We start from the raw sequence: 22,945 nt of genomic DNA, 5'->3' as shown, positions 1-22,945 counted from the left end.
GGGGTACATTAACGAAGGCCTAGATATTAAATCCACAACCTGCCAAAGCATCCAAATTTTATCATAACATATAGATTTTTTTCCCCCTCTAATTTTAGTCAAACATTTTGAAGTTTTTCCCCTGTAAAATATTTTTTTCCCTTGTACATATATTTTGATTTTATTGTCATACATGAAAAATAAATAAATAAATTAATTAACATTTTTATGTGTAATAATGAGTTTAATGGGTTTTTCTTTCTCCTGCTAAAGACTGTTTTGATTTTTCTTCAAGAATTTTACCTTGCATTCTCCATAACTTGGGAATCGGGGTTAGGGTTTTGTTTCTCATAATATTTCTGGGGGAAAAAACTTTTCAGGAAAGTTTTTACATTTTTTCCTTTTTAAAAATTTGCTCAAGCTTTTGTCTAAATGTTTTGTGTCGATTTTTTTTTTTTTTTTAGGAATAGATCTACCGTATTTTTCGGGCTAAAGTCGAACCCGAGTATAAGTCGCACCGGCCACAAAATGCCCAACAAAGAAGAAAAAAACATATATAAGTCGCACCGGAGTATAAGTCACATTTTTGGGGGAAATTTACTTGATACAAATCCAACACATAGAACAGATATGTCTTCCTGAAAGGCAATTAAAAATAAAAAATACAATAGAGAACAACAGGCTGAATAAGTGCACAGTATGATATTGTTACATGATGCATGAACAACGGAACGCGAACATGGCCGGTATGTTAACGTAACATAGCTATTAAGAGTAATTCAGATGACTATAGCATAAAGAACATGCTAACAAGTTTACCAAACTGTCAGTGTCACTCCAAAACACCAAAATAACATGTGAAATGATATAATAATGTGTTAATAATTTCACACACATGTCACTCTGAGTATAAGTCGCAACCCCGGCCAAACTATGGGGAAAAAAAAAAACTGCGACTTATAGTCCGAAAATACGTTTCTGTAAATGTTGAGATGTTGTTTTTCCCTTAAGCATTTTTTTTTTTTAAATTATTCATTCTCCCCGCCTTGAAATACTATTATGATATTTGTCTAATTAGATTTTTTTCCCACGTACTTTAATCTTGGAAAATTACATCTTTTTTTGGTTTTCTTACCGGTGTCCTTGAACCAGACACTAATACCCTCAACTGTTCCCTGGACACGAAAGTAGAATCTTGCTTCAGCGTGTGACACTGACAGTAGGCAGTTGCTGTGTTCACTGCTGTGCCAATTTGCATTTATTACATTTGGGGGGCGGGGGGAATAATCATCCCTATTCTTAATAATTGTCAACCCAGCACATAATTACTGGATTTTTGTTCATGTTGTTATCATTTAATATACTGTAATTGCATCTTTTTTAGTGTAGGTGACGACTTATTTTTTTGGCGTGGTCTGGAACAGAAAAACTGGTGTATGTAAGAAATATTTGGACAAAGTCCGCAGCCTTTGTGCATACTATTACCAACAGATTGTTAAATCCACCCAGAGTACGTCATGTTACCTCATAGTATTGGAAGTTCCGCATCTTTGGAAAAACATCTGCACTGAAGAAAAGATTTCCGTTTTTTTACAGTCTCTCTTTAAAACTGTATTTGCAATTTAAAAGTGTTTATATCACCTAGCGGCCATCTTTTTAATCTACAGTAGTTTTAGTACTTGTTTGTACAGCTTTATAAATGGCTTCTCCTCACTGTTAATTTTCACTTTTATTCCCTTTTCAAATTTTACTTTCGCACCCTTCCTCTCATCTCTGTCATGTTGAGTCTGCAGCACTCTTTTCTTCATTTGTCCTCACTTCACTCACTCCATTTTCTCACACTCCGCCTTGTTCTTTCTGTGTTTCACATAACACATCAGAGCTGTTCCTCTCTGCTGCCTAGTTGTGAGGACAGAGAGGAAGAGAAAAGAATCTTGAAACTCCTGGGAATTAAGCAAATCCTCCAGGCTATATGACATTATGAATATGATTGCATGTGCCCATATGTCTCTGTAAGGAGATAATTTTAATAAAAATGAAAAAAAAAAAAAAAAAGTGTGCAATAGTGCAACACAGAAACAATTTGTGGTGTGTTTGCATAAATATAGGATATTTAATCTCTTCCATGTGGTTGGGGCATCTGCTAAGACTATTATCCACTATGAGCCTTGTGGTCACAGGCTAGACCAGACCTTGATCAGTTTGGCAGGTTCTGAAACTGCCACAGTCTCCAATAATACAAGACCCATCAGCAAAAACAGACCATTCGCTCCTGACCTCTACACATCTCAGAGAAAAGGAAGTAGTATGAGTGACAGCTAGCGCACCAATGACCCAGTTTAGAGTCAAAACATACACAGTTGCAAATCTCATCAATAAAAGCAGGAAAGCATAACCGGCAGCATTCAGTGATGATGCCTACTGGTTTTTGGGCAAAAATCAAACATTCAACCCTGTCTGACTCACCTGGGTTCCATGGCATCCCCGATCTCACTGCAAGAACTCATCGTAGACAGAGAGGAATGCAGATGTGACGAGCCGACGTTTTGAAACGAGTCGCTGTGGCAGCAACAGCAGCACAAGAAAAAGATGAGCGGAGGAAGGAGTGTGTGATGATATCGCCGCTCAGACTGGGGAGCGGGGATGAGAGCGAGCGCACAGCCAGAGAACCACACCTCTTCTTAAGAGATTAACTTCGAAAAGGAGCCTTCACGCATACACATACAGATGCAAGTAACCCTGACACGATCAGGAATGCCCACGATCCACATGAGCATCTGTTGTATAGATGCGCAGAAGGAAACAAATACTGCACAGGCGTGCACGCTTGCAGCTGTGCTATAAATAAATGATAAATCAATGTCTGGCCCAAATCCTAGGAGTGGGGAAATACTGGAGAAGCAGGATAAAAAAAAAAGAAAGGAGAGGAGGGGAGTGGTGGTTAAGCGAGTTATGGCGGGTGCTGACACAGTTTTCTGCACTCCATCTGCTCTTGGCGCACTGGTCAAGAGTGCACTAGGGGAGAGGGTGAGATGTGGGGCTGGCATTTGAGGATAAGCGCTGGCGGTGGGAACGCATCAGGTCAAAAAGAAGGATATATTGGATCCCCTAACAGGGTGCAGGAGGGCAAGTTACAGTAATACAGCCAGTAGGAGCATCACAATTTTCCTGCAATTACTCTAAAATGCCACTTCATTACCATCTTATTTTTTTGTATTTCCCATGCTGTATAACAGGTCTCCCTATTCCTTCCCCCTGTATTCTTTCAATAATTAGATGTACAGACACTAGGAAGGGGAGGGTGAGAAAGTAACAGATCTAAAAATAAGCAGAGAAGATAAAGCTCTGGCAGACGGCAAGCGTTCGTTCAAACAATAATGATCTTTGCCATAGTGAGTACTGGTAGATTTATTTTGCGATTTCTATGCATGCTCATTTGTGTGGATGTCAGTTTCCTAGGAAGACAGTAAACCTTTGAAGTGGGCCCATTGCTATGAAACCGAACATTCTCAATGACCAGTAGGAATATGTAAAATACATAACTATTCCCACTGGTTTTCTGCTAGTTCGGACAGACCTGATGACTCAACCAAGTTGGCAACTTTACAATTTCCCAACACGTCTATTATATTGTGACAAACAACTTTGACACTATACATTACATCAAATACGATTAGGGCTGCAGCTATGAACTATTTAGTTCGAATAATCAAGTAATCGGATAAGGAACATAAAAAAATTAAAATACCTAAGCTGAGCCTCAAACGGTATAAAAAAATAAATAAATGAGGACCCATCTTCAACAAAAGAACAATTGGCCAGCTGACATAGCAAAAGTCCGCTAGCTTAAATGCTATTAAAAAAAAAAAAATTACATTGGTCTTAGCAAATGGTTCAGACACACATCCTCACAAAAAAACTCCTAAATCTACCTTTAAACTAAATTACAAATGCTTTAAAAAACATTAGCTCAAACAAAAACTTAGCTTATGTAGGTCTTCACAGGGAGCAGCTGGATTCAGCCATGTGAAATGAGGCAGTGTATGCACTAGGGCTGTCCCAAACGACTAATAATTCTCCCGATTAGTCAGCCGACTATTTTTACGATTAGTCGACTAATCTAATAATATATATTTTTTACTAATTTAGCAATGAAATTTTTGTTGAGGCTTATCAATTCACATAAAACATATTGGAACACTTAAATTATTTATTAAAGTACAAATAAACACGTAAATAACAATAATAAATCACAAATAAACAATGAGTTCAAATGTTGATAGAATTAACTAGTGTAGCATCCCGATTGGAAAGATGGTCTCTTAAACTGATGGTTTACAACTTTTATTCCATCCTTGATGTAAACACACCGTAAGAGCTACGGTGCACACAAATAAAACAACACAATTAGAAATTAACAAAAACTTTTCACCTTTTTCCTTTTAAACCTTATTTATATATCAATGAATTGCCTATATGAATTTCCTTTACCTTAAATTATTACATTATCATTGACAATCTCTCCCTTGAGTGCAATCACTGTATATACTGTATATATTTATGACCTTTTAACCTTATATAATTTTCTATACCATAAAATAAACCATAACATGAAATAAACCTTTCAATTAGCATTGAGAACAATACTAATAGCACTTATAGGCCCATTGTCAATGAAACATCATTATTTAGTAAGGCGACAATACCCTCTGGTGTACAAAAAATGAAAAAAAAAGTCAAAATCTCTTTATTTTTCACAATAGTAGTGCGTTGGTTTCCAGTTAGGAAAAAAAGAAAAATACAAAGTGGGATGAGAAATGGGACTTACATCCAACACACATACAATAGAGAATGATAATAAAAATAGGAGAAAAAAAAAAATAATAATAATGATAACCGAAATAAACCAAAAATAAACCATGAAATTAATCCCTGTCACTGCCAGTGAGTTTCATGACCATTGCACATTGAGTTTTAGTAATTGTTTTGGATAGTAAGTATCAATACAATAAAGATATGTCAGATTATGGAATGCCAAGGGCTTAAAAGGACTAACACATGTTTAAAAAATGTCCCCAGGCACGTAGAAATCTCCCATTAGAATAATAGAGAGAGTATCTGATCTTTTCAAATTTCAAACATGTCATTAAGGCCGTCAGCCATTCAGTGTGTGTGGGAGGGAGGGGGTCCACCCACCTGAGGAGGACAGACCTACGGGCCAGGAGGGAAGCAAAGGCTAGAGTACGGCGCTGATCAGCAGACAGTCGAGAGTCCTCTGTAACTCCGAATAAACCAATAAGAGGGTTCGGTTCCACCCTCACTGTTAAGATCTGTGAGAGGGAATGAAAAACCTCTGTCCAGAATTTGCTGAGTTTAGTACAGGTCCAAAACATATGAAAGAGTGAGCCATCTGAGATGTTGCATTTGGAACAGAGTGGGCTGATGTCAGGGTAAAAAGTGGCCAGTTTGGTTTTGGAGATGTGAACTCTGTGGACCACTTTGAATTGGATTAGATTATGGCGAGCGCACAGAGATGAGGAATTGACTCGTTTTAAGATAGATAACCATGTTTCCTCAGAGAAGGGGGTACCAAGGTCCTCCTCCCATTCCGCCCTGACTCTATCCATAGATGCAGACTTCAGAGCCAACATCGCGCTGTAAAACACAGAGATAGGCCTCTTCTGGTTTGGTTTTGAGGAAAGAACCATGTCAACAATAGTCCTGTCGGAGTTTAGCGTGGCGGGCAGATTACAAAGTATAAAATGTCGAATTTGCAGATAACGGAAGAAATTTGACTGTGGAAGTGCAAACTTGTTACGTAATTGTTGAAATGATGCCAAATTATCATCAATAAATAAATCTCTGAAGTGTTCTATTCCCCTCTGGCTCCACTCTTTGAAGGCGGGGTCATTGAGTGAAGGTTTGAAGAAATGATTATGTAATATTGGGCTTGATGGTGAGAAGTCATGTAAAATGAAAAACTTTCGGAACTGAGACCAGATCCTCACTGAGTGTTTAACCACTGGGTTCTTTAAAGATCTGGTTGAGAGTGGAAGAGAGGAGCCCATCAATGCAGCCAAGGATACATCATCCTCTGATCTCAACTCCATTGCCACCCAGTCAGGAGGATCTGGACGACAATGAAAGTGAGACCAGAATGTAAGACACCGCAGGTTGGCCGCCCAATAATAAAAACGGAAATTAGGCAAAGCCAAGCCACCGGCAGCACTCGTCTTTTGTAAGTGGGTTTTATTAAGACGAGCCCTTTTTCCTTTCCAAATATAAGATGAGATAATCGAGTCAAGATGATCGAAAAAGGTTTTGGGAATAAAAATTGGTAGCGCCTGAAATAAGTACAAGAATTTTGGTAAAATTGTCATTTTAATCGAATTTATTCGCCCAATGAGAGACATGGAGAGTGGTGACCATTGTGTGAGTGTTTGTTTGGTTTGATTTATTAGGTTTAAAAAGTTCTCTTTAAAAAGGTCTTTGTGCTTCCGGGTCATCGTGATGCCTAAATAAGACACTTTGTGAGTTTCAATTTTAAATGGTAAATGGTGTTGAAAGTTGGTAAAGTCTGAAGCAGACATAATATTGCCAATTGGAAACAGCTCACTTTTTTCAAAGTTAATTTTATACCCTGATAGTTGACTGAAGTTATTAAGTAGTGATAGAGCCGAATGGAGAGAAGTAATCGGGTTTGAGACAAGGAGCATAAGGTCGTCCGCATAAATCGAGGTCTTATGTTCAATGCCGCCTCTCCATATACCCGTAATGTCATCCCAGCTACGGATGGCGATTGCAAGAGGTTCGATAACCAGGTCGAATAGCATGGGGCTGAGAGGACACCCCTGGCGAGTACCCCGATGCAGTCTGAAAGGATTAGACAGCTGGGAGTTGGTTCGGATAGAGGCTGTAGGATGAGAGTAAAGCAATTTAATCCACGCAATGAAATTTGACCCAAAACCAAATTTCTCCAGCACTGCCCACAGGTAGACCCACTCCACGCGATCGAATGCTTTTTCAGCATCAATGGAAACTATACACTCAGGGATGTCATCAGGAGTAGAATAGATAATGTTTAATAGTCGGCGTACATTAAAGAACGAGTGCCTACCTTTTATAAAACCGGTTTGGTCCTCAGATATGATAGCTGGGAGGATGGTTTCTAGTCTGCGAGCGAGAACTTTAGCTAGAATTTTTGCATCGGTGTTAATAAGAGAGATGGGCCTATACGAGGCGCAATGCGTGTGATCTTTGCCTGTTTTGGGGATAAGGGTAATATAGGCTTCAGAAAATGATTTAGGAAGGGAACCTTGCCAAAATGATTCGCAGAGCACAGAATAAAGTTGTGGTGTCAAAAGTAAAGAGAACTTTTTAAAGAACTCAGCTGGAAAACCATCAGGGCCTGGACTGCTGCCTGACTGCATTGAAAAAATAGCTGAGGCTATTTCATCCTGTGTTATAGGCTCATCCAGTCTCTTACCATGGTCTGGTTGGAGTTTGGGAACATTGAGACTGCTTAGAAAGTTGCAAATGTCATTAGGATCGGGTGGAGATTCTGAGGAGTAGAGGTTTGAATAAAAATCCCTGAAAGCATCATTAATTTGAGTGTGGTCCGTGGTAATTTCACCATTTTGTGTATGAATTTTAGTTATGTTTTGTTTCGCAGAAGAACCCCTCAGCTGGTTTGCAAGCAGTTTGTCGGCCTTGTCTCCGTGGGCATAGAATGTGGCTTTATTTTTGAGGAGCAAATGTTCGACTGAATGGGTAGTAAGAAGGTCAAATTTAGTTTGGAGCTCTAATCGTTCTTTATAAAGATTTTGATTTTTAGTTTGCGCATACTGTTTGTCAATTTCCCCAATTTGATGAGCCAGACCCGAACGCTCTTTGTTACCTTTACTTTTCATTTGAGCTGTGTAAGATATAATTTGTCCCCTAAGGTAGGCCTTAAGGGCATCCCATACAATCAGACTAGAGACCTCGGGGGATATGTTAGTCGATAAGAAAAAGGTTATTTCATTTTTTATGAACTCCACAAATTTGTCATCTGACAGAAGAGTGGAGTTGAAGCGCCACTGTCTGCTCCTCCGGGGGAGATTTGGGAGGGAGATGGCCATGGAAACAGGCGCGTGGTCTGAAATGACAATACTATGGTAATCACAGGAGCGGATAAGGGGCAGGAGACCATGGTCAAGTAAAAAATTGTCTATGCGTGAATATGTATGGTGGACATGTGAAAAGAAGGAGTATTCTTTTTCCTGGGGATGTAAAGAGCGCCACACATCGCAAACACCATATTGCATGAGGAAGGCCTGAATGAGAACGGCTGATTTACTCGGCATGCCGGGGTTGGTGGAAGACCGGTCTAAGAGTGGATCCAGCCAGCAGTTCAAATCACCTCCAAAGACAAGAGAGTATGTATTAAGGTCTGGGAGTAATGAAAATAGGCGCTCAAAAAAGCTTGGTTCATCCATATTGCATAAAAAATCTTTCTCCTCTTCACTGGGTGGTTCAAGCCCCTGACATTCCAACTGACAAAATTCAAACAACTATCCACAAGCATTTAGAGAAAGTGAAGAGTGTGAAATTAACTAAATGGCCGGTCAAAGAAAAATAGATATATACGTGTACATTTGATTCCCTAGCTATTGGCAGTGACCACCCCCCCACCCCACCCAAGAAAGCTGCCAAAAAGAAAAGCAGCAAGCTCTTAAACCCAAACATCTAACTAAATCTTCCTGTCCCAACTAAGTTGCTCCTCCGGTATCGAGCATTATAATAGTAAAAGTCAAACATCCCCATAGACAACATTGAAACAAAGATCAGTCCCAAAAGACTTGTCAGATTCTATTTAAATTAGATTCAATCGACTTGAATTGAATTTGGGACCAGTAAAAAAAAAAAAAAGAAAAAAAGGGTTGAGTATAAAGCAGTACATACTGACATGTCAGTAGTCTTAAAGTTTCAAATGTGCTGGCTCCACTATAACTGTCACTCAGACTACAAATATACAAAGGAAAAAAAACATGTATGGCGCACGTACGCACACAAACGATTAGATTATTATAATATATATATATATATATATATATATTTTTTTTTTTTCCCCTTTTCTCTTTCTTTCCTTTTTTCTTTCCCTTTAAAATATTTATTTATTTATTTATTTTAATAGAGCAGTTACGATAAGCGCGTTCCCTGCGTGTTCTGCATGGCTCAGTCGCGCTGCTATAGTAAAGTAGCTGATTACAGTAAATTTGTAAACTAACCAGCATGTCGGTACTCCGTGGCCATCTGGAACTACGGCAGAGTTACCTCTCATCCAGTCAGGTTGAAAGTGTGTTATGAAGTTATGAACGTGATTTGGGAAGGGTGTCGATGTACTTCTGTGCCTCTTCCACTGAGCTGATCCATTTCTTGACTCCCCTGGCCAGCGTGAGCCGCAGCCGGGCTGGGTATAGCAGCGTGGGTTTCAGACCCCGCTTGTACAGCTCCGCCAAGACGTCTCGGTATTCCACGCGCTTGCTGGCCACCTCGGGACTGTAATCCTCCACCACTCGGATCGCGTGGCCGCGATAGTTGAGCATCCCTCTCCGACGCGACTCCCTGATGAGTAGGTCCTTGGTCTGGTAGCGGTGGAGGCGTACGATTACCGGTCGCGGCCGCTGTCCGGGAGCCGGTTTAGCCGCCAGGGTTCGGTGGGCTCTGTCGATGTCCGGCTTGGAAGGCAGCGTCTCGGAGCCGAAAACCTCCATCAGCAGGTCCGCGAAGAACTCGGAGGGTCGGCCGCTCTCGGTGGACTCAGGGATCCCCAGAATACGAATGTTCTGCCTGCGGCTTCGTCCCTCCAAGTCAGTCACTTTGGCTTTTAACTTGGCGTTGTCGATGGTCAGCGCGGCGCACCTTTCCTCCAGGTCGCTAACTCGCTGGCTCAGGTCGTCCGCGGCGAGTTCCAATGAGGACACACGCTGGTCGTGGTCATCCACAGTCTGTCTCAGCGTGTCCAGCTTTGAGTCCAGTTGACTGAAAGAACTTTTGAACTCAGCCGCGATTTCCTCGCGGTGGTTTTCGAGTAGCGTCGAGATCGCATCAAGTGTTAAGCTAGGGTTAGCTTCTTCTTTCTTGCTCGACTTACTGCCTTTAGAAGCCATTAGGAGAATTGGTTTTACCTTTAGAGCGTTATCAACCAAATAGACGAGTGATTTAAGTTGGGCGATGTTGTTGATAAAGCGATAAATTAACCGGCGAGCACGTGCCGTGCAGCTACTCCATCTGTCTCCGGAACCGGAAGAAATCAAAAATGAAAAAAAAAAAAAAAAAATTACAATCTGGGTGACGGCGCTTGAGGTGTTTATTCACGGCCGACGTGCAGCCAAGCTTAGCATTGAAGAGACAGGACAGAAGAGTGTACCCTCCTTTGTTTCTTTGAAATAAGTCAATGTTTTGGACACTCTGGTGCGCTTTTTTTTGGCTTTGTGCCGCTTTCCCCGCTTGCATACAGAGCATCCGACATTCTGAACTTTCCACGCATATTTTTTTTAACCCTTCATTAACCGTCGACGGGATGTTGTGCTCGTCGACGGATTTACGTCATCGATGACGTCGACTATGTCGACTAGTCAGGACAGCTCTAGTATGCACCCAAATCAATATAACTAAATGCAAACACTTTCAAAACAAACCACTACAAAGCAACTTTAGTTAAACGAATACTCAAAGCAGCAAAATTTATTTCGAATCTTGTTTTCTAATCGAATACTCGAGTTAATCGATTCATCGTTGCAGCACTAAATACTAGAGCTGGGAATCTTTGGGCACCTAACGATTCGATTACGATTACGATTCAGAGGCTCTGATTTGATTATAAAACAATTATTGATGCACCCCACTCCTTTTTTTTTTTTTTTTTTTTTTTTTTAAATGTTTTGTGCACGGAGGTCAGAGGAGGACCGTCGAGAGAAGACAATGTATGGCTGTATTGTCGAGCCAGCTCACGGATGCGCACACCACGGTCACATTTTTCTATAATTTCAATGGTAAGCATCACCTTTTCACTTTTTTTTTTTCACCACCTGCACTAACATTGTTGGAACCTATGTTGATTTTTCCCACCAGAAAATCTGCCTTGCGTCCGTCTTGCGGGAAAACTGGGTGCTGTAATAGATCGTCGTATTTAGGGCATGTAATCGGGTGTAGAAACAAATGGCGAATCAAATTTTACGTCAGATGTTGAAAAGCTCGTGTGTCGAAGCGATCATATGTCCTGGTACCACTGTACTGCAGTGGGGAACCGTCAGGGCCTTCTACGTCTTTAGAGATGGACTAAAAATTAATGGGACGATAATTTCATTTCATTTCATTTAATAAGTGAAACCGCATATATCCTCTTGTCTGTGATCTAGTGATGTCTATTGTCAAGTTCACATCAGCAATAAAAGGGTTCAATCAGTATTTTCAACCTCTAACAAGGCGCATTTATTGGTTCGTAAATCTGAAGGATAGCCAAGCTATATGTGTTGAAGAGGGACAGGGAAGTCAACCAATCACATTTGATTAAAATAGGCCTATTAGGCCTTCCTGTAGTCCAAGACAAAGGCACCTTGGTGTGAGTGCTGGCGACAGAGAGAGACCACACCTGCCTGCCAGTACAGGTACACGATAATTATTGGTCCGCTAATTATCGGTCCTATAATAGGAATTATGACATCATCCCATTAATACTAGTACAACACCATTATTAATAGGCCTGATAATATACAGTATAATTATTATGGCACGGTGGCGGCGGATTGGGATGTGTGAATACGTTTCTACTCCTGTTTTGCCAGTCCAATGTATCAGTGACTGTGTGTGGGAGAAGAAGAGGGAGTTGTGCCACAAATCAAGCGCTCCCTTCTGTGATGTTATGCTCAAATGATGGCAGTGTGCTACAAAAAAAAAAAAAAAAAAAAAAAAAAAAAAAAAGGGGAAGCATGGCGTCGGTAGTGTGGGATTTTTAAAAAAAATTGTCAGTGGAAAACGCTTCACTCGCAATTTGTAACAAATGCAAAACCGAAGTTCCACGAGGAGGGAAAAAAGTGTCGAGCTACAACACATCTTAATAAGCCACTTAAAAGATCATAATCTGTAAAATATGCTTGATTGTATGACCATTATACTCTGCGGGTTATACAAGTTTGCTCTCCCACAGCGATTATACGCGCTCTCCCAAGCTATTATGAAGAATACAGTTTTAGCCCATAATCATGTGCTTACATTTTTATTACCGGCAATTGCTCACATTCTGCTGATAAATACATACACACACATATGTTGATTCATCACACAACGTCTCAGTACTTTTCCACCAAGCTACTTCGAGTGCAAATGTGTGTTCAAAACAAAGTTATCTGCTCTCTCAAGAGTGTGACTGTTAATTTAATCAATGACTAGAATAAGGAACTTGCCCGATCAAAACTGCCACATTGGACAACAGTGTTGTAACTATATTCTGCCCAGCAACAAGCCATCAATAAAAGTCAGCAGCGCGGGGAGCTCTGAGAGAGACTTTGATGAGACGCTCTTAGTCACGTTGCCCGATCTCAGACCTCTCCCCAAACTGCAGTTCGGTAAAAGTCTACTCTCTGACTCCTGCCTCCTTGTGTCCTGCCTTTGTCACCTCGCTCTGGGTCAACAGCTAAATTGAAGAAGGTGTTTAAGACCCAACATAATCGCTTCGAGGGTGTTTTAAAAGAGTACAAGGGTGCGCGAGCTGCGAATGAATCTGAAAAAGTTCACAAAGATGACAGAGGGCTATAGCGATCACAGAAATGATGGCGCCAAAAACCCTTTATACCTTGTCGAAGACATAGGATTCAGGCGGCTACTTCGTCATTTGGAGCCCAGGTTCATCATTCCAAGCCGAATGTCTACCGGCAAAGTATGATGAGATTGCCACACGCTTCCATACTTCGATCCGCACCCATGCACAGCACGTAAGTTTCACCACGAACATATAGACGTGTAATGTTAGTCCTGTCAGTATGCTTGGTATTAAGGCGCAGTGGCTGGACAAGGATTTCGTACTTTGCAGAGAAGAAGCCTCATGCTTTATTGAAAATGGGTACACTCACTGCCGTTTATATGGATTGTCATAAGGCAAGCCATTAATCCTTTTTGTTCGACCATATTTTTGATAATGAGGAATGAGTGATGAACCTTTCTATATAATGTTTGCATTTTACAGTGTTAGTTATAAGTTAATAAGTTATTGAGAGGCCTTTTGGTTATTGATAGGCTTGCAATTCCATAATTGCCAGATTAAGAAAATTGTTTCATGGACCAAGACCACAACAGTAGTGTGTAGTCCTGTAGCACCAAATGTTTTTATCTGATGACAAGGCACAATACCAGTTGGGTTTATGTTTTAGTTCAGTGCTCATCATTCAGGGAACACATTTCAATGGAATTGACTAATTGATTGTGATTGACTCAGATTATTATTTGAAAAAAATAAATATTGGCACTTTATTTGAAGTCGAGACTGTTCTTGTCTTTGTTTTGTTCATTATAATCATGTCATCATAAAAAATGGTTAGGTCAAAAGCAAATCTATGTTGAGTCCACCACAATTTTTTTTAAACTTCCAGGTGTTCAAAAACTCAGGTGAACATACATTTAAAATTTATTATCGGTTATCGATATCGGCTTTGAGGAGCAGGAAGTTATTGATATCGGTTTCAAAAATATGATATCGTGCACCCCTACCTGCCAGAGAAATACTATTTTTGGCCATGCTGGCCCAGACAGTTGTCGTGAAATCCTGGTTGTCAAGCAAATCTTAATTTAAAACTTCAATGGCCAAAATGGGGCACGCCAAAGCGGGGTGACGGCTTTTTACTCGGCTAAACCTATTATGATCGTTCAGTGGACTTTTTTGATGAAACTACACCTCCAAACCTCCGCTCTCATGACTGCCCGAGACACACTACTTTCAGCAACAACCTTGCGGAGGATCGTGTCAAATCCACGTTCTCCGGAAAAACGTAACATTTGGCTTCCTAGCCCATAATGTGGCACTTTAAGATTGACTGACTGGACTTGACCGAATGTCTTTAGTGTCATTGAGTCTTCCTGTAGCTGATGCTGGCACAAAGCACATAACGCTTCTAAACATCCATACCTGGCGTTTCCACACACACCTCCTATGTGCCTTGCTTAAGGAAGGTTTACTTTGAATTCGTAAATCACACTATTGACTGTAGATTGCAACTTTTACTCATTCCGATTACATTCTTTGGCCACATTGCTTCGTCTCACCACCCTTGTGATTGATGTGATACATCTTCAAGTGTTTAAAATTACATTGGATATGAGATCCTCGAGCATCTTGATGTATAGTTGACCAATCTGGAGTTGAAACATGTGGACAACAGATGGAACATTTTGTTTTCCTTCCATTCTGTTTTCCTACAGTAACAGCCAATTCCCGTATTTGAGAAAGTAGGAGAGGAATGCCATCCATTGATATTCTGTTCATATACTGTGCTCTGTATTCTACTCAGTTCCTGAGACGCTTGGCCAGCATCTTGCTTGCATGATACTTTGGTGCATATTAAGTATAATCACTGAAAGCCTTAGCATAAAGAGGATTTTCTCAGACATGTTCAGACCTTCAGCAGTCAAGAATCTATCATGGTGGTACAGTCTGCTTGCTTTTGGTAGTCTGTCTGTGGTTAAGATTTTTCACTTCTTCCTAAAAGACGCCCTCTATGAACTTGACATAATCATTTTCCTACTTACAGTAGATGCTCGTCTCTATCTAATATATGCTTGTTGTTCAAGAGCTTGGGCAGTATCTCCAGATGTCCTTTCTCATTCTGAATGATGTTTCCACTCAGTTGCTGAAGAAATTGAATATCTGTAAAGGGATTGGTTGTCTGCCTTGATGCTGTTATTCAAAGAGGGTTTCCACTGCCTCTATAGCTCACATACGCGCACACACTTTTTCCCCATGTTGTGTGCGTGATTTAATGAGTTAGGAATATCCGATAAGCTGACTTGACTTGAGTAGATGAATAGCCCAACGTCAGGTGCAGGCTTACAAAGAATAACCTTCAAATTGATTATAGCACTGTCGCAACTGTTTTTTCAATCTACTAATCAGCTAAGGAAAAGAACACTCAGCTATTATTTTTTGTTTTTTTACGTTAGAGAAGAGGTAAGGTTAATGACCGATTATTTTATAACTTATTGTGATGAACTCTTAATAGGTTGATTTATTGTGTCTTACAACTTCTCAAGATATTGTTGATTAACTGCATTTTGAATTTAGTGCACTACTGGGCACTGTAGAACTATAACCCATGTTCTCTGGGCAGAAATATCACAGGTGTGTAAAACATACAGGTGGATTCATACTGCATGATTGATAGTAGCATAGATAGAAAAAAACACCAAAAAAATCGACTGTTTAAATTTGAGCTCAACGATATTGGAAAAAACTGACATTGCCACATTTTGGCACGTTTGATACATACTGTATTACAATATTAAAATTAGAAGAATTTTCACCAGCTGGTTGACTCACCATGACCACATTGCATTCAGATAACACCATTTAATACAGACTAAGGGGGTTCATCTGTGAATGATGAAGATACAGTGGGGAGAACAAGTATTTGATACACTGCCAATGGGTTTTCCCATTGACTGTGTATCAAATACTTGTTCTCCCCACTGTAGCTGTAAATAAAAGGGATCGAGGAGGCCATGTCTCTGCACACTTGCTGCTTTTATGAATCAAAACAAAAGCTGCCTTGGGACTATTGCGCATGCACACATTGTGATGAAGATGTTCAAACGACATATTGCGCAGGCTTAGTTTGAATCTTGTGCTTTCAAAAGTGAATGAAAATCCAATACACATTGCATATGTGCTGATGTGAGTACAGTGTTAAGATAAATACTGGATCTATCCAGTCAATGCAAGCTTTATGTTTTGAGAAATACACAGATGCACTGTATGCATCCTTCTTTTTGAAATGATCAATACGCTTTAGTGTAGTATAGCATATCACCATATGGGTGAAGACAAAGTGGCGAGAGTCGGTACTGCCCCATTAACCCGCATAAAATAATGTGCGAATCTCAAACTATCCTTCGTAAAATGCTCGCTGCAGGGACGGGTTTTGTAGGCAACTTGTTGATATCCTTGTGTGAGGCGCTTAGTGAAGTCGACCCACGTCTTTTTTACCTCCTCATTTTCCAGTAGTTTAAATACTATCACCATGTTGTTCTGTGCATTGTGGCATCCAGGGAATGTGCATATTAAAAGTATTGCAGTTTTAGTCCTTACTAAAATCAAGAACTGACTGACAAACTAGCATTGTATTGTTTTAGGGGTGGGCCGGAGAGCAAGAAATTTAGATCAATCAATCAATCAAATTTATTTATATAGCCCTTTACAAAACCTGAAAGGTCCCCAAAGTGCTTTACAACAAAGACAAACATGGCTCATTGTAAATAAAAGGCAGGAAAGTGTTATACAATGACATGAAGAAGAAAAAAAAAAAAAAAAAAAAGAAAGAAAAAAAAAAACAACGCATCACGATAAAAGTCAGACAGCAAATAAAACAGATAAAATCCGAAAACATTAACATTAGATGATGTCACCTAATTCAATTTTACACCCGCCTCAATAATCCTGGCAAAATTCCCCCCCAAAAATGTTTCTGGCTTTCACTCGGAATTTCAGCACTCAATTTTTTCAGCATTTATTATCAAACATTTTTCATGTACAATGGTACCCCTACTTACAAATTTCTCTACAAACATAATTTTCAAGTTACGACACGCCTCACGAAAATATTGCCTTTTGTTAAGAAAGAAATTTTAGGTTATGAGAGGCAAAATACTATACAGTACTGTAAAGGATACTTATGTACTTCCGACTTTCTGCTTTCAAATGTAGCACCACAAGATCCTGCCGCCCTATTGGTCATAATCCTTCCGATCATGCTTCAGTATTGCGATTCTGCTCTCCTATTGGCCTATTGTTGATGACGTTTCAATTTGTGTGTCGCAGTATGATGACGTGCACAGGTGCGACAGTGTTGTTGTTATAGCGGGTCGAGTCTTCGCCAAAACAGCACAAGTTTCTTTTTTGTCTCACGAAGATTGAGATAGACATCATAGCGGTCGTGAAAGAAGACATTGCCTCACTCGAAAGTTTTTTTTTTTTTTTTTTTCCATTTTTCCTTTGCATTATGTTCTATTATCTACTCCATTATAGGTATTAACGGTTAGGATAGGTATTTGGAATTATTCAAATGTGTTCGGCTGCTGTTTTAGTCCAGTTTTAGCCCAATTGTATAATTTATAATGTGGCGTTTCAGTAATGCTTGGAACGTATCAGGATATTTGCATGGAAAACGCGTCTCTACTTACGGAATTTTCAGGTTACGAGACTACTTCAAGAACCAATTAATGTTGTAAATTGAAGTACCACATTTAGTCCTATACAATTTGACCATTTGGCTAGCCTGTAGTCTGTTATATGCCGTTTCAACAGACCTTTAACCGACATTTGGTGAAAATGAACGCATTAAACATATTCAGTGGGGCAAATATGTATTTAGTCAACCACTAATTGTGCATGTTCTCCCACTTGAAAATATTAAAGAGGCCTGTAATTGTCACCATGGGTAAACCTCAACCATGCGAGAAAGAATGTGAAAAAAAACCCCAGAAAATCACATTGTTTGATTTTTAAAGAATTTATTTGCAAATCATGGTGGAAAATAAGTATTTGGTCAATACCAAAAGTTCATCTCAATACTTTGTTATGTACCCTTTGTTGGCAATAACCAAGGCCAAACGTTTTCTGTAACTCTTCACAAGCTTTTCACACACTCAGGCCCGGAGTGACTAATCGGGAGCTTCTGGACGATTCCAGAAGGGCCGGCCGGCCAGATGGGCCGGTCCGCGTTTTATTAAAAAAAAAAAAAAAAAAAAAAAAAATTACACTGTTATCATTTTTTGTTTGGTATTTATTTATGACAGTGTCACTGAGTATAACTTACATTCTGTTACCGCTGTCCCTGTGGGCCGTCTTAAAAAAAAAAAAAAACAGTATTATTTTTTTTTCCAGACTCATCCTCACGTGTGCAGACGAAAAATACAGCATGCAGCTCCGCCCCCTAATTGTAGTCTGTATTGAGCCAAATTAGCTGCTATCTCGGTGCTCGGATGGATAAAAAGAGCAAGGGTGGCGCTGAAAAATAAGAATTAAAAAGAGAAAAGCACTCGTGAAAGAATCGGCAAAATGCGCGAAAATAGCTAATTTTTTTCATGCAACGACCTTGCTGCCTCAAACTACAGAGGATTACAACGAAAGTGGTAAGGCCAGATGGCGAATAAAATGCAACTTGCACCGTGTGATACGACAATATGTAATTGTGGAAACTTTGGCTTCTTGTAGCACCTCACAAGGGATATGTAGCAGCAAGCATTAGCCATAATGAACACACCACAGGTGCAGAGCTGGAAGGTAGGATTGCCATGTCGTTCAGCGAGTGAACATTAGAATTAATATAATCAATTACGTGGCGTTTTTAAAGTGGAAATGGAAAATGGATAATAGTATCATTAGAAGTTGTTACAATGTGCAATACGTATTCTTTATTTTTCATATTGTTATGTTGCTATGTTTGTTTTATCTGTAAGCACTCATTTTGTTAATATTTGATGTTGCAGAAAAGGTCTTATTTATTCATTTATTTTGGGGCTGCCAAAATTATCGCGTTAACGGGCGGTAATTAATTTTTTAAATAAATCACGTTAAAATATTTGACGCAATTAACGCACATGCCCTGCTCAGACAGATTTAAATGACAGTACAATGACATGCCCACTTGTTAATTGTGCTTTATGGAGTTTTGCCGCCCTCCGCTGGCGTTTGGGTGCGACTGATTTTATAGGCTTCAGCACCCATGAGCATTGTGTAAGTAATTATTGACATCAACAATGGCGGGCTACTAGTTTATTTTTTGATTGAAAATTTTACAAATTTTATTAAAACGAAAACATTAAGAGGGGTTTTAATATAAAATTTCTATAACTTGTACTAACATTTATCTTTTAAGAACTACAAGTCTTTCTATCCATGGATCGCTTTAACAGAATGTTAATAATGTTAATGCCATCTTGTTGATTTATTGTTATAATAAACAAATACAGTCCTTATGTACCTTATGTTGAATGTATATATCCATCTTGTGTCTCATCTTTCCATTCCAACAATAATTTACAGAAAAATATGGCATATTTTATAGATGGTTTGAATTGCGATTAATTACAATTAATTTTTAAGCTGTAATTAACTCGATCAAAAATTTTAATCATTTGACAGGCCTAATTTATTTTTCAAATGTATCATTTAATATAGTTTTTTTTAAAATCAATTTTTAAATTTGTTCAAAATATGTTGTGTTGCACTTGTTAAAATAAAGCCACCTTGTTAAACAACCATGACCTGCACTGAATTGGAATACACAGAATTACAGTACACGGCTTTAGAGAACACTGAACTTAACACGTGTATGCATAATGACATAATTTTAAATGAGTGGGCCGGTCTGAGGCATGAAATTCCAGGGCCGAAAATGAGTCCCACTCCGGCCCTGCACACACTGTTGCTGGTATTTTGGCCCATTCCTCCCTGCAGATCTCCTCTAGAGCAGTGATGTTTTGGGGCTGTCGTCGGGCAACGCGGACTTTCAACTCCCTCCACAGATTTTCTGTGGGGTTTGAGATCTGGAGACTGGCTAGGCCACTCCAGGACCTTGATATGCTTCTTACGAAGCCACTCCTTTGTTGCCCTGGCTGTGTGTTTGGGATCATTGTCATGCTGAAAGACCCAGCCACATCTCATCTTCAATGCACTTGCTGACGGAAGGAGATTTTCACTCAAAAGCTCTCGATACATGGCCCCATTCATTCTTTCCTTTACACGGATCAGTCGTCCTGGTCCCTTTGCAGAAAAAACAGCCCCAAAGCATGATGTTTCCACCCCCATGCTTCACAGTGGGTATGGTGTTCTTCGGATGCAATTCAGAATTATTTCTCCTCCAGACACATGAACATGTGTTTCTACCAAAAAGTTCTATTTTGGTTTCCTCGGACCATAACACATTCTCCCAGTCCTCCTCTGGATCATCCAAATGCTCTCTAGCAAACCGCAGACGGGCCTGGGCGTGTACTGGCTTCAGCAGGGGGACACGTCAGGCAGTGCAGGATTTGAGTCCCTGGCGGCGCATTGTGTTACTACTGATAGTAGCCTTTGTTACTGTGGTCCCAGCTCTCTGTAGGTCATTCGATAGGTCCCCCCGTCTGGGATTTTTGCTCACCGGTCTTGTCTTGTCTAGCAATGGAGCCCCAGATCGAGGGAGATTATCAGTGGTCTTGTATGTCTTCCATTTTCTAATAATTGCTCCCACAGTTCATTTCTTTACACCAAGTGTTTTACCTATGCAGATTCAGTCTTCCCAGCCTGGTGCAGGTCTACAATTTTGTCTCTGGTGTCCTTCGACAGCTCTTTGGTCTTGGCCAGAGTGGAGTTTGGAGTGTGACTGACTGAGATTGTGGACAGGTGTATTTTATACCGATAAATAAAACAGGTGCCATTAATACAGGTAACGAGTGAAGCCTCGTTAGAAGTTAGGCCTGTTTGACAGCCAGAAATCTTGCTTGTTGTAGGTGACCAAATACTTATTTTCCACTCTAATTTGGAAATAAATTCTTTAAAAATCAAACAATGTGATTTTCTGTTTTTCCCCCCCACATTCTGTCTTTAATGGTTGAGGTTTACCCATGTTGACAATTACAGGCCTCTCTAATCTTTTCAAGTAGGAGAACTTGCACAATTGGTGGTTGACTAAATACTTATTTGCCCCACTGTATACTCCTTCTCCCCAGGATGCACCATCCCATCAAATGTGACGACCATGCGTGTCCTTGTCGCCGCATAAAGTCAGACATCCAAACAGATTCTGACTTATAATGGTACGCTTCGACCACACACCTTTAGCACAATCGCATCTCTGCTTGACTCCACTCTGTTTACATTTGTTGGACTGTCTCTCGACTGTGTTGATATAGGCAATTCTCAAAGTCCATTGCTCCAAATCTCTTTTTTTTTTTAGACAGATATAATGATCATCATATTTACAAGGAAAAATCCCAAACCCATATTCAAGCTCTAATATTCATGCAAGTTATGGTTGCTTGACTTCAGTGCTGTGACTAAGCCATTAAGGAAATGAAAAAAAGGGGGGGAAATGTATGACGTAAATTTCTTGGAATACACCACAGGCCAAAGGCATGCAGTGAAAACCACAGCAGCAAAATATGCGGTCTCTTTTAAGGGCTTTATCAAAGCAAGGAGAAAAGAGGTGATTAAAATGTGATGATTTAATAAATCCAAAGCCAGCCTCTCTATATCGAAAACTTCATACTGTCACACCACAACTCCTCACGAACTGTTAATTAATTCCAGCCTCTCGCTGTAATCTGTGAGTGAAATTTGATTTAGCTTTCTGTTACTCTCTTCATGTGTCTGTCCGCTCTGCTGAATATAGCTGTATTATCAACACACAACTATAGTTGCATAAATGAAAGATGCTGCCTAAACACTAATAGTGAGATGATGGAGGAGTGTGTGAGTGTGCCCTCAAGTGGCTTCTGGACACAATCACACAATTGCGCAGCTTGTGCGTTTGTCAACTGGATTACATGGTCAATAGCCGCCCATCACCGAAGAATTGTATGTGTGTGTGTGCATACGGGTATGTGTGTCACTTTTGGTGGCAATCGACATGACATGGCATCACAGATCTTTCCTGTTATTATTATTACTGCTGCATGGCAACTACAGTATATCTAATGGCAACAAGGCAACTTTTTGCACATTTGGATAGTGAATGAATGAATAGAAAATGGGAATGTCCTAAGTGTATATTTTGTTATTGTCTGTTTTACTATAGTGCTAGAGTGACTCCAACTTCTGTCTTATTAAAAAGAAGACTGCCATGATAAGGTGCTCTGTCTGTACTGCATGTGGACATGATGCCTACAGTGCATCAAATTTGAAATGGAAAACAATTGAAAAATCAACAGTCAATTGCACGAAACTAAGTAGAACTAAGTTTTACAGTAAAGTCATGGGAGCACAACAAAAAACTAATATGGACAGTCTATTAGACTTAATGAGGGGGAAAAACATTAGATATTAAAAAAACTTATTTTAAAAAAATTACAATAGTCAGTTTTTTCCTTAAATTCTGTGCCATTCACCCAAACAGAACAAGTTTTGACACAGCCATTTGGAGGGTGTGTCTCTACAAATTTAAAAGTGTTGACCATCAAACAACACATTCATGCATTATGTACGTATATTTATGCAAAGCAATTATATACAAGGCCATAAGTCAAAAATCAATAGGCTTTTAGAGCTTTTAACATTTGCCTCATCACTCTGTCCGTCCTTGGCTTAAAAGTGCCTTTATATACACAAAGCACAGGATGATGACACTGACAGGAAGCAGACTTTTAGGAGCGGGACAGTACGTTATTATGAAGAGCACTTCAACCATATAACATTGCTTGTTAATTTTTGGGTATGTCGAATGTCAAATTCTTACACACACCGGATGATGAAACGTTAACTCTATGCATCTGTTAACTAGATGTCGACATATCCATCTGTCTGTCAGCCTATTTGCCTCAGTAGCAGCTACCATCTGTCTACTTGCCCTCTAATCTGTTCAGAAATGCAGCATGTTTAGCCTACAGGAAAGCTGTCTTGTCCTTTTCTAGCTAGCAACATAACAAAAAGGCTCCTTAGAGCTACCTTTATTAATGTAGTAATTCCATTATTAAAGAATCTCAGTTGAGTCAAAAGGCAAAAAGTTACAATTTGGGTCACTTG

The 22,945-nt window shown here is 39.7% G+C and overlaps 1 protein-coding gene across 7 annotated transcripts in view; it reads right to left on the bottom strand.

The window, feature by feature from the left end:
• numbl (NUMB like endocytic adaptor protein) overlaps window positions 1-22,945 on the bottom strand; it is a 124,048-nt gene that overhangs the window by 55,077 nt on the left and 46,026 nt on the right. Inside the window, exon 1 of one of the 7 annotated variants that reach the window (XM_057838353.1) lies at window positions 2,446-2,834. The exons of 5 other annotated variants lie outside the window; for them this stretch is intronic. In XM_057838353.1, the coding sequence (XP_057694336.1) occupies window positions 2,446-2,486 (41 nt within the window). In that variant the 5' untranslated portion in view covers window positions 2,487-2,834. Of the gene's footprint in view, window positions 1-2,445; window positions 2,835-22,945 lie in introns of those variants that run through there. One more of the 7 variants, XM_057838352.1, reaches the window with a different exon arrangement.

This window comes from Corythoichthys intestinalis, chromosome 6 (genome assembly GCF_030265065.1).
Source record: "Corythoichthys intestinalis isolate RoL2023-P3 chromosome 6, ASM3026506v1, whole genome shotgun sequence".
Classification (NCBI taxonomy): Eukaryota; Metazoa; Chordata; class Actinopteri; order Syngnathiformes; family Syngnathidae; genus Corythoichthys; species Corythoichthys intestinalis.
This window is presented reverse-complemented; position numbering and strand designations above follow the sequence as displayed.